General features: G+C 40.8%; 1 protein-coding gene across 1 annotated transcript in view; it reads right to left on the minus strand.

The window, feature by feature from the left end:
* kif19 (kinesin family member 19) overlaps positions 1 to 13,101 on the minus strand; it is a 227,670-nt gene that overhangs the window by 24,464 nt on the left and 190,105 nt on the right. The window contains exons 8-14 of the mRNA XM_041216831.1: positions 11,365 to 11,511; positions 10,905 to 11,027; positions 8,241 to 8,397; positions 6,614 to 6,788; positions 5,130 to 5,328; positions 3,434 to 3,704; positions 2,923 to 3,044 (exon numbers count right to left, since the gene is read on the minus strand). Coding sequence (XP_041072765.1) covers positions 2,923 to 3,044; positions 3,434 to 3,704; positions 5,130 to 5,328; positions 6,614 to 6,788; positions 8,241 to 8,397; positions 10,905 to 11,027; positions 11,365 to 11,511 — 1,194 coding nt within the window. The remainder of the gene's footprint in view (positions 1 to 2,922; positions 3,045 to 3,433; positions 3,705 to 5,129; positions 5,329 to 6,613; positions 6,789 to 8,240; positions 8,398 to 10,904; positions 11,028 to 11,364; positions 11,512 to 13,101) is intronic.

A 13,101-nucleotide genomic window follows, 5' to 3' on the forward strand; every position in this document is an offset into this window, starting at 1 on the left:
GCCTGAAACCCAATGTGTGCAGGTGAGACCTGGTAGGAGCAAGTCTGAACTGTGTGGATTTGTTTAGATAGCTTAGGAAGCTTTTTGGAGAGGTAAGGTACTCCTTTAAGCATGGTCCCGGGACACATTTGGGGGGAGGTCAGGGGCCCTTTGGGATTATTAAAAGTAGGCATAATGTGTGTAAAAAGTGCATAAACTCTTTGGAACTGTCAAGGTCATTGGAACTGTCAAAAACAACTGTCAAAAGTGATGAAGATCAAGATGAACTGTCAAAGGTAACTGTCAAGGAATTAAAAGCTCCTGCTCTTTAACTTTTTGAAAAAAAACTATCTGGAGTATGAAGAAGAATAATTGCTTGTTATTTCATTCTGCCTGTTGACATGAACCTTGGGCTACCATTACTGGATTAGTGTTGCATGACTGATTTCACAATCATTCATTATCACAGTATGGTGCCTGCCATTGCGCTGTTTGATCGACAGTTCCAAGTGATTATGGACTGTTTGGAACTATGAATTCCAATGCTTGTTTTTATAAGTGATTATGCAATTGAATGAAATGTTTGTTGTTATAAGGGATAATGTAGTTGAAGGAATGCAAGTGTAGTAAATGGGTTCTTATGAATGAAAAGATTTTTTTTGGAATAAAGTCTGCAATAGATGCTTGGAACTTTATTTTATTAATCTCAGTATGAGTCCTGAGGTCTGCGCATGGTAGATATTGGGTGAGTTGGCATGTAAGGGCAAAGGGTGATGGGTGAGGGGACATGGGCTGGCATGTGTTGGTGCTAAGTTAGCGTAGGGGCTATAAAGGGCTACAGGGTGGTGGGTGGGGAGCATGAGTTTGCATGGGTTGGCATGGATAGGGCATGTGGAGTATATGTGAAGGGGTGAGGGGTGTGGGGGGTTGAGACGGTTTGAGGGATGAGGACTGGAGGGCTTTTTTATGTTTTTCTGGTTTTTAAAAAAACTTTGGTTCAGTGCCGGTGCACCGAGACAGGCCTTCCACCCAGCCCACCTCAGCGCCTGTCATTCTTTGCACTCCTTCTGGGGTCACCTGGCCTGACTCCCATCACCCCAGAATGAAAGTCCGCCTATCCAGGGCACTTTCTCCCGGGTTGGGTTTGTGGAACCGGGAAATGTCCTGACTCTGCACTCCTGACCTGGGAGCGAAAATCCAGGCCTTATAGTCCCAGGTGATGCATGTTATCAGCTCTTTGCTTTGACACTGGGTTGGGTATTTTACAAGAGTGGAACATCTTTCCTGTCCAAATAATCTAGCACATGTAAAATGAAGCAACCTATTGAAAATAATTGTAAGTACAAGGGACTGGAATCTAAATTTGTTCAAGCAGCAGAAGGTTGGCTGAGCAAGTGCACAACGTTTGCGTTTATTGGATGGAAAATAAGTGCTGAGAGCTTCTTTGTTGGTGGTTGAAAGGACAATCAATCTTCCTACTTATTCTGTTTTTGCATTTTCATCCAGTCCAGACACTTTGACCATCCAGTGAGATGCATAAATTTAATCTTCATAGGGATCAGGGTGGGTGTTTATGCATTTAATGTTTCCAGCATGGTTTGTGCACACGTGTATGTCTGTAGTCACCCCAGTGATCTAGCAGGATGTGTATCATCTTCAATAATGTTAAAAATATTGTTGAGTTAATGTAAACTATATTTGTACTTTCTGGCCTAGAAATTCAAGTGCCCTCATTTTTGGGTGGGCTGCAGGGAATAATTCTTGCACTTGAATGGCTAGCCCTGAGACACACTCGACATTGGGCCTCGGGTCTCATTAAAATCAAGCACGCAAGGAACAGATACTAACTGCAAAGTCACCATTGAAGTGGAACGGAAGAAGAGGATGTGGTGTGGGTAGGTGATCAAATCTGAAGACAGTGTGACTGAGGCGGGGGGGGAACAGCAATTAAGGGATGGGACAGAAAACAGGGTGAGGGTGGGGGGAGAGGTATGGCCAGCAATGGCCTGCATTCTTGTGAATCTGGGGTTGGTACTTGTTACAACTGGCTCCACATCCAGGAATTATCTTTTATCTTGTTGGTTGTCGCTTAGCAGCTGATCACTTTAAGCGCCCCCTGTTAGGCTGCATGTAGACCAGATTTTTCCAAGTGCAGCCAGCACTAGCTACCTCAAAGCAAACCAGCTTTGCTGAGGGATCTCAAATAGGCATATGCAAATAGCGTTGGGCATAGACACTGCATGTCAACTTATTTACCTCTACCAATCTGATGGATGGAACACTTTGGGGTCATAATTAATGCATGCTTCCTACCTGCTAGGCTTAGGTGTTGTTTTGTACCCCAAAACAGGTGCTACTTGGCTATGTTTCTGGGCAACTTTCCATGAACTACTGCATTGCATCTGAGCTTCAGTTTTATTTATCAACTATTTCAGGTATGGTGTTGCGTTCAGCTATTACATCCATTGTCCTGTATAAAAAACAGTCTGGCCCATTTCAGAATGACAAATCAGCTGTCCACCCTGGTGTTTTGGACAGTCCTAGTTTCTACATAACATGAGGAGATGAACCCCCATCCCAAGTTAATTTTAGTGTTGCCTTCTGACAGACTTGTTCCTTGGGCTGAAATTTTCACTGATTACCATGATATCTTAATCACTGTGAGCAATTTTGTAGAATTGAAAATTCTGAATCTAAAGTGAGGTAAAAAAAACTCTCAAAACACTGCAGTTAAGTGAAAATTAGCTTAAATGTTGTATACTTAATAGAGCCAGCGTCAACATAAACAAAGAACATTTGTAACTCTTAAAAATCTACATGAAGTGGGAAATAAATAAACTTCTGAAGTTCAATAACTCTGATACAGTATATCTCTGAAAAGAGTTGATATGATTTTTCTCACATATTTAAATAAATAGATCTATGCCATTAGTTATGCTGTACCTTCAGGGTTCTTGTTGTGACCGTATGGATGGCTACAATTCGGTCCAAGTTGCCTTCTTCCAGCTCTCTCAGGTAAATTTCATACAACTCATCCAACTGTGAAGGAACCAGCAGGTTGTGATCTGTCAAGAGAAACAATATATTTCACGGTTCTCATTTCAAAGAGGCAACATCACTAACTGTGCTGCAATTGCAACCTGAAACAAAAGATGCTTGTTATCATTCCAACAGGTCGATCCCAACTGTATAAATAGGAAGTTTATTGTTAGCATAATACAATGAGTGTAGGTTTTAAAATCAATGCAACTTTATCAGAAACTTCAAAACAAACAAACAAACACACACACACACAGACACACACACACACACACACACACACACACACACACACACACACACACACACACACACACACACACACAGACTTGTAAAAGCAGATTATGAAGCAGATCACCTGTAATTAACCAAAGGAACAAGATGCATAAATTGTAGGAATTAAGTGATAATATACCATCTATGATCTGCCGCTGCTGTTGAATAATTTCAGCACACAGTTGCCTATGCTGCTCAAAGCGTTGAACGACATAGTCTGTCTGCCGTATGACATTGTCCTTGAGTAATGCATTGGACTGCATTTCTGTGTTCTCAATTTCCAGTTCATGCACCTTACAGAGCAGGCTCAAAACCTCCCGTTGTTGCTCACTGCTGATTCTCTTGGGTAGGAGCTCTTCTAATCTATGAGCACGGGAACGAATGTCAGTAAATTGTTTCTCCAACTCAACCTAAAAATGGGGAAGGGGAAACTGGTTAGAGGTTGGAAGTTACAACAGATTAAGTGAACCAGTATTCAAACACATAAAATGCAGTAATCACTTCTCCTTGGAATTAGCCAACTTGTAGGAACTGTAGTTGGATCATAATATATCCATTTTATGCTGGGTCATCATGTTGCAATGAATCTAAAGTGGGTGCTACAAGAGGGCACGCCTTCCACTGGCAAGCTTGATACCTGCACAAACGAAACAAATTAAGGGCAATGAAGCTTTAAGGAGACCAATATAAGGAATGAAAGACGGTTTACAATCTCTAATTGTAAAACTCCCTTAAAATATGTACCTGCGTTGTGTTGTGTGACGTGTAACCTAACACATACTGTAGCAGGGTAAATGAGGGCTCTGGTCCCTGAGTAAAGATGGCACCTTTAAAAAATACTTGGACCTGGATTGGAAGACGACCAGGTGAGCATAATAGGGGAAGTTAAAGGAAACTGGAGTTGTTGAGGGATGTTCAGTCAGAGTAGAGAAAAACTAAGACATTTTCTGTAATATTTAAAATGTGATTGGAACTTGGATTGGTCAAAGACTACATATTACATTTTATTCTTCACCATGACCTGAGAAATGAAGTTTCTTTTGTACAAGATAAAATAACGTTAGCAAATGTATATTAAAAAAATTATGTAAAAAGCCCTACTCTATGACGTGGTCACCGCAACCAGAGAATGTGTTCATTTATAAAATGTTTTGTAAGTGTTTTAAGTACAGTTGGCTTTGTGAAAGGTATTGTGGAAATAAGCCAATGCCTTCTGAGGAGGAGAGGGAAGAAAATAGTAACAAAAATTGTAAAAATTAAAGCAAAAAAAAAACAGAACTTCTTCAACTAAAGCATAACAGACTTGTGAAATAAGTTCCCAAGGAAAGTCACTGATCTAGATTTGGGTTCAACACAGATGGGCAATCTCTTCTGTGCAACATTGGCACTGATCACCATTGCCAGCGCCTACCAAGCCAAGGAGTGGTAATGTAGCTGCCCCACCTGCGGCCAGACCTGGGGTAGAGGACATCACAACGGGCCTCCATGGCATCCAAAAGGCACTTGGGGACTGCAGTCTTCTTGCCTTTTAGGGCCATGTCTTCTTTGCTGCAGTCCTAGGCTGGAAGCACTGAGCGCAGCTGTACTTTAAATGTGGTGCCTGGTATGATGAAGCAGCGAGGTGATGGCGTGGCAGGCAAATGAGAGCCTGCCTGCCATGGAAAAGGCGGGGAATGGATAATTAATGTGGCAGGTTTGGGACAATGCGGCATGTAAAGCCGTCACTGCGGCCGGCAGGTAAAGCATTGTTTTACCCGCCCGCTACCACACCTTGTGCAAATCTGGGATGATTCCACCCAATGATTTATATTGAAGCTGTTGGGTTATATAGTTACCTTCTGCCATTTTAATTTCTTTTGCTCAGCCACAAGTGCAGCGATATTTTCCCGGGCCACAGCTACTTCTGTTGGTTCCATAACATCGGATTGGTCATCTCCAGTGTCTGAATCCTTCTCACTATCTTCCTTGCTGTAGACCTCCTTTCGGTATTCTTCCCTCCATTTCTTCGCTCGCCGAGCCTTTTCTTGCACCCAGCTACAGGAACAATCAGGTGACATTTACATCACACTTGAGTCAGTTCACCATCAAATAACCAACTTTGGACAGCATAGTTCAAGAAACGTTAGCTTAAGTTTCACTGGCTTCACTGATGAAAACATCAAAGATTATTTTTAAGCTATAATTGGATTTCTGCTTTTTGAAAAATATTTGTTCTTTCATAGGATGTGGACATCGCTGACAAGGCCAACATTTATTGCCCATCCCTAATTGCGCTTGATATGAATGGCTTACTAAGCCATTTAGGAGTCAACCGCATTGCTGTGGGTCTGGAGTCACATGTAGGCCAGACCAGGCAAGGGCAGCAAATTTCCTTCCCTAAAGGGCATTAGTAAATCAGATGGGATTTTACAACAATTGACACCGTTTCTTGGTCACTATTACTGAGACTAGCTTTTAGTTCCAGATTTATTAATTGAATTTAAATTCCACCAACTGCCATGGTAGGATTTGAACCCATGCCCCATAGCATTAGCCTGGGTCTCTGGATTACTAGTCCAGTGATATTATCCACCACCTGCCACCCCTTTAGGTTCCACATAGCAGTCACTTGTAATTATGACAGGCAGGCAACTTATTTTTTGCTTTCTCCCTCTCCTTGCAGAGTTTGAATTCCACATGTGCAAGTTGCCCTTTGCTACTTTGGCTGATGACTCATTCTTCATGTATGAGTTGAGATAGTGACTGTCAACAGATTATTCAACAATGCAAGCATCAAAACAGTCACCCAATATTCACAATTGTTGAGCTTCCAGCAGGAGCCACTGGAAAGTAAACACTCAGTGGAGAGGGGATGTATTTTCAATGTAAATTGCAAATTGTTTGGTGTAATTTGCTTGCTGATGCATTGAATCCATGAACAACATCACAATTTGAAAGATGCAGTGTGTGATTATTTCATTAGTCATGAAACTACAATGTAATTGACTGCAGCACAAGATTTACTCCAGTTCCATTAACTATACAAGTTATTAATGTCATACATGATCAGTCGTCAAGTAAAAATGGGCTACTATTGACATCAAAGGCTTTGGAAATAATTAATGTTGCAGTTACTGCTATTGATTTCTTTGAGGACCTTAATGTATTACAGTTTGTTTCTCGTTTCTATGACCAGTTGCACCAAACAAAATTCTTTAGAGAATTATCATCTTCTCTGCTGATGTTGGTAATTTGTCCCTTTTCAGTTATTCACCCCTGTGCAGGTTGGCAGGAATCAATGTTTCCAGTGAGCACCCAGGGAAATATGAAGTGTACTTACTCTGCGATAGTTAGTAAGTGCCTGGATGTGTCAACCTGAATTTGCATGTTGTTGCTGTCCAGTTCCAGCAAATTGCGTCGGATATCCATCTGTTCTCGAAAGGCGGTGATCAGGTGCTCACGAAGCCTTTCCATCTCCCGTCTATCGTATCGGGAGGAATGTAGCTGTACCTCAGCTAAACGAGCAAAAATAAAAATATGTTAAAGCCGGTTCTTCACAAGATTTAGAGGAACAAATGGCTAAAAGCAAAAACATATACACCAATATTCATGACTAAAAGGTTTCCGGTTTAACCAAACTCTTATAAACTGCACCATAGAAATTTGCAGCATCCGATCTATTTCGGCTTCCCAGCTCCTAATGCACAGTCCCACTGACTACGATCAATATAAGCCACATCTTCTCAGAATGGAACAATTTAATTTACACAAGAAAAATAACATATGCGGCAGAAAAAGGTACAGGAACAATAAAGGATTTTCGAACATCTGAATAATATGTCGCAATTAGGCTCACAAACTTTATCAGATCTTTAGAGACGTACCAGTGCTTTGAACCTCATTCAGTCCATTCAGTTTATTTCCATGGGAGTGATTTCAACACAAACCATTAGCAGGGAACTGGCTAGATACAGTTAAAAACCCCCATGTTAGATATTCATGCAGGAGCTGACCTGCTGAGATTTTCACTGGGGGCACAAAAGCACCCAACAGCCAACTGGGTCCATTTTAGGTACACACCGTGTCCCAATGAATAAATTGGAACACAAATGCAATTTTACATTTGTAAATCTAAGCAGAAAACGGTAGCGAGATTTCTGTCAGACTGTCCAAACGAGGAACCAGAGTTCCAGAAGAGACCTAATAAGGTAAGATGATTTTTTTTTTTAAATCCTTGTGCAGCCAGGCAGGCATGTCCCTCTGGATCCCGCAAGGCAAACTTAGGCCTCTGTTACTGCGATCGTGTGTCCCTCACAATCGTGGAGATCCCACGGGCTGGTCCAGCAGCCTGTTCCACCTGCTGTTGGTGGGTGGTCTCCGGGCTGCACAAAGAGTTGAAAATGTCGTCTGATGAGGCCAGGGAATTTAAATACCCCAGGCTTCATACCCAGGGTTCAAATATAACCTGTCAAAAACTGTCACCCAATTAAAATTAGGGCTCATGTTTTAACCCATCATGTTTAACACGGCATTTGGAATTACTGCTCATGACTGCTGAGAACTGATGGAACTCATAATGGAAAGCATCAATATTTAATCCCTTAATTGGCCTAAATCTACAAAGTGTTTTCGATAAAAGAACATTAAGGTAGCATTAGGCTTTAATTTACTTTCTCACAGTTGCACAATGCACCCAACTCCCCTTTGGAGCACTTGGGATTTTAAGACCAAATGGTTTGATGTTACCCAAACAAGTTATTTTTAAGCTTGAAACAGGCAGGCTGTTGCTACAGAGATATTTCACAAGTAGACATTTAAAATTAAAGGATCACAAATTAGACGATATTCCACACCACAGAATTCTCAAGTGAGCACAGACAGTGAGTAGACAGATTGCAGGAGAATGGGCACACTGTCCACTTCTGTGTCACAGATGATGCTATCCATTCTTCAGGCCTGTCACTCACCTTGCACGTTGCGTATGTCAGCTTTATCATTTTTCGTTTGTTGTATTCGTTGTGCGTCTATCTTCTTCTTTAGACGATGGATTTCATTGCGTAGATCAGAGATGATATTGGTGTACTGAGCAATGTGATAGGACACATTCATCAAATTGCGTTTTACCTGGTGCATGAGATAAGAATCACATTAGACCAGGATGAGCTAAGACTATTCTTAATAATGGGGAATGAAAAACTAGACTGTAATTCCAACTATAGCTTGTATAGCAAATTCTCTCTTTTCCAATGTTGCACCCAAAGTCAAATTGCTGCTCTTTGTGGTAAATTAACACATCTTATTCTGCATTTTATTCTAAATTTTCATTTCTTTACACAAGGTTGTCCTATGTGAAGAGAGAATGTAGCGAAAAGAATATGATGAGTTGCTGTTTTTGTGAAATGGCTGTTTCTTTATGTTTGGCAAAACCACAAAAAGATTGCAGCAAAGCTATGTTAAAGAGACACCCAGTTAACATTCTAGAATCTACGTGTATCCTCAAAAGTTATTGATCCTTTCAGAAATCATTCAATTCCTTTTCTGTACAGTTAAGGCTAGAACCTTGGAAATAGACTGATTTTAAATCTCTTAAATGTCCAGCCTCTTACATTTTTTAATCTCTTAAATGTCCAGTCTCTTACAATTTGTTAGCGCCTACTCTGCAGTCTGTATGCTGTCCTGCTGGCAGTGCCTGTGATCTCAAGCTACAAAACCAGCCTACGTGGTGTACATAAACAATCACCAGGCATGCACTTCAGCTGGAGAAAAGAAAGCATTATCTTTGCCTCAGACACAGTGAAATATTCTGAAAGTTGCTTTTTCATGCAGCTGGATTACAAAATGAACCAATAAAAGAGGTCCTAATTTTGAATTGTGACCCACTTTCATCTAGCACACTTAAAATCTGACATACGATACTGTACTCGAACAGTGTAAATATTTACTGTACGGTAAAAAGAATTGGAGGAATAGAGAAACTGGATATGACTTGGGCCTTCTAGAAAATCAGCACCTAAGTATTGGAAGAATTTAAAGAGGGGGAGAAAATGAAAAAGGAAAGAATGAAGGAGAGAAGGAATTGAATTGATCTAGCCCCTTTCACAACTTCAGGAAACCCCAAGATAATTCATAGCCAACTAATTATATTTGAAGGGTAGTTACCATTGTAATGTACAGAAATACAGTAGATAATTTATGCACAACAAGGTCCCACAATATGAAGATCAATGAGATCATTTGTCTCAGTGATGTTGGTTGAGGAATAAATGTTGGTCAGGACACCAGAACATCTCCCCTGCCCTTCTTGACACTTAACCATGGGATCTCTGATATCTACAAAGAATACAGATGAGGCCTTGATGTCGTATCCTAAAGATGCCACTGCTGACAAGGCAGTCCTCCCTCAATCCTCCACTGAAGTGTAAAGCCTAGACCATGTGCTCAGGACTCTGCAGGGGCTTGAACTCACAACCTCATGGTCCAGAAATAAAAATACTACCAATGGAGCAAAGGCTGACTCCTCATCATGATATTACCATGAACATTGTTTTCTCAATTTTACACCTCTTGCTAGCTGAGAATTTAATTCTTCAATAGAAAGGCTCATTTCACAAGCTATTTGTGTTGTGTCTGCCACAAATATGTCTCCCTTTTGAATATGGTGACGCTATCACAATCACCATGACATCAAAGTCACTGTTATTAAAGATTCAGATACATTTGTGATTGTTGATTCACTGAATGAAGAACGGCTGCATAATTCTGAGGAGCAGAGTCACAAAAAGTTAGTATGCAGGTACAGTAAGTAATTAAGAAGGCTAATGGAATGCTATTCTTTATTATGAGAGGGATTGAGCATAAAAGTAAGAATGTTATTCTTCAGTTATATAGGGCATTGGTGAGACTGCACCTTGAATACTGTGTGCAGTTTTGGTCTCTTTATTTAAGGAAGGATGTAAACACATTGAGGCGGTTCAGAAGAGGTTTACTAGATTGATACCTGGAATGAATGGGTTGTTTTACGAGGAAAGGTTGGACAAGCAAATCCTACAACTGGGCTTGTTTCCAGTGGAGTTTAGAAGAGTGAGGGGTGATTTGATTGAAGTCTACAAGATCCTGATTGGCCTTGACAAGGTGGACATTGAAAGGATGTATCCTTTTGTGGATGAGTCCAGAACTAGGGCGCACTGTTTTAACATTAGGAGTTACCCTTTTAGGACAGAGATGAGGAGAAATATCTTCTCTCAGAGGGTTGTGTGACTTTGGAACTCTCTGCCTCAGAAAGTGGTGGAAGCGGGGTCATTGAATATTTTTAAGGCAGAGGTAGATAGATTCTTGTTAGGCAAGGGAATCAAAGGGTATTGGGGTTAGATGAGAATGTGGAAATCGAAACACAAGAAGATCAGCCATGATCTTATTGAATAGCGGAGCAGGCTCGAGGGACCAATGGTCTACTCCTGTTCCTATTTCTTATGTTCTTATGAATTTGTGTTGTGATCGAGTTAAGAGAATTGAAACAACTGAAAAGCACAAATTTCCTTCCTCGGCTATTCTTCCTAAAAAATATGTATTGTAGATTTAAAGCTTACAAATAATTTAAATCCATATATTGAAGAAAATTGCCTGGCGCTTACCCTGGTTTTAATGTTTTTGGCACGGTCTGCATAAGTGAGAGTATTCCGTGATTCCTCAAAGGAGAGGCTGGCTGGGCTGATGTGGGCGATCATCACAGTCCTGCTATTTCCACCCAACGAATCCTGCCATGGGAAAGAAGGAAGCAAACTCAAACTGAAATCTGTGTTTTCCTGTTAATGGCAACTGACTGAAGGGAAGAGGTGCTCAAAGCCTGATTAACTCTGATTATGTGCACATTAACAATAAAATTGCAGTTTTATACCAAACTTATGTTGTTTGATGAAGGAATGTATCCATTTCTAACAAAAGCAATAGTCACAGTTTAATTGCGTATAGTAATCCTACAACAGCGTCAGGTCTATCGAGGGAAAGCTTAATGAATTCCTTGAGCAATAATGGAAAGGGTTAGATCACCAAACATGGTGATCCTGATCTTGATACATACACACACCCTCATACCTTCAGCAATCGTGTCAGCTTGCTGTCTCGGTAATTGACGTATTTATTTCCTCCCCTCTCACTCAGAGCATTGATACAGTTTCCAAGCGCCAATAGTGATCGGTTGATGTGTGCTCCCTCCTTCATTCGTTTTCCACGGTTCTGTGTCTGGAAAACGACCATGAAATTAAGTACAGTGAATTTACTTGAAAGCAGATGAAGCCTTCAATAGCGAGGCCTCCAAAGGCATCACAGGAGATCTGTCCTTTCAGCAAGAAGCCATGAATTAAAAATGTCTTCAATAGTTCATAAATGTAATTTTCCATACTTTAAAATCTTTACAGAAATCTATTAGTTACATATCCAGCAGATGTAGTGTGGAAAAATAAGAAATTCAATTTATTTTTGGGTGTCCAGGGTTTAAACTGTGCAGATAGGTTAAGCGAGCAATGTGGGATTGTTTCTTTGTAAGAGACCAAGTTGATCAGATTGAGGTTTTCAAAATAACGCAAGGAACTGACAAAAAGTGAGCCAGGTGATTTATTTATTATCATGAAGGATTTATATTTAAATTTCCAGAAACTAAAAATGAAGAAGTTAGGAGTGAGAATAGACATCATGAAGAACTTTTCAACCAAAGGACACAATAATTTTGGAATAAATTTCAGAGAAGACCATTGAGATTGACAGTGGAAATGAGTCAAGGAGGCAGTTCGATGGCTTACTAAAGAGAGATGGGATTGAGAAGCAGAAAAGGAAATACTTGACATGCATAATGTTCTTCTCCTGTTCCTAATTATCTTTATAATGTAATGGACAGTCTCATGATGTATATACGTAGCAGTGGTGGGACATTCAGTTGCAGTCCAGGATCAGTTATTAAATTGCTCATTATATTAGAGAGCTAAGCATTAGTTCCAGTGCTGACTGACTGAGATTTGCTGAAATGCTTTCAAAAGGAAAGTCTCATCCTTGAGAGTGTTTGGATTACATTATGGAACCAAAGGCAACTGAATGATTGAGGACACATTTATTGAGGATATCTGCTTGGTATCATATTGGTATCACCAACTAGCCAGCCCCTAGTAATAGCCCACTCCTAGTAGCCTACCCAGCAATAATCAACAGCCAACCATTAGAAAACAACCAGCTACTGAGCTTGCAATTAGGCAGCCATTATGATAAAACAGTGACAAGAAGCCAGCTACCATGAGAAACCATCATTCATAAGTAGAAGCCAGCCACTAGAGGCCAGCATGTCACTGCTGGGAGACAGCCAGATTGCAACCATCACCACTAAAAACAGGGGTGGGTCTGGGTGATTGGTTTCCAACACTATGGGAACAGGAATAGTGGAACCTGCAGGAGTAATAATTGATGGGGAAATTGACAAGAGTAGGAGTTACAGTAGAACAAGTTCAGTTTTTTTCCCCTTTTTTTATTTGTTCATGGAATGTGGGCATTGTTGGCAAGGCCAGCATTTACTGTCCCTTGAGAAGGTGGTGATGAGCTGCCTTCTTGAATCGCTGCAGTCCATGTGGTTTAGGTACACCCACAGTGCTGGTAGGGAGGGATTTCTAGGATTTTGACCCAGCGACAATGAAAGTAGCATGGTGTATTTCCAAGTCAGAATGGTATTGGACTTGGAGGGGTAACTTGCAGGCGGAGGTTTTCCCATGCATCAACTGCTCTTGTTCTTCTCAGTGGTAGAGTCTACCGGTTTGGAAGGTGTTGTTGAAAAGGCGTTGGCAAGTTATT

The sequence above is a fragment of the Carcharodon carcharias genome, chromosome 22 (assembly GCF_017639515.1).
Source record: "Carcharodon carcharias isolate sCarCar2 chromosome 22, sCarCar2.pri, whole genome shotgun sequence".
Taxonomy (NCBI): domain Eukaryota; kingdom Metazoa; phylum Chordata; class Chondrichthyes; order Lamniformes; family Lamnidae; genus Carcharodon; species Carcharodon carcharias.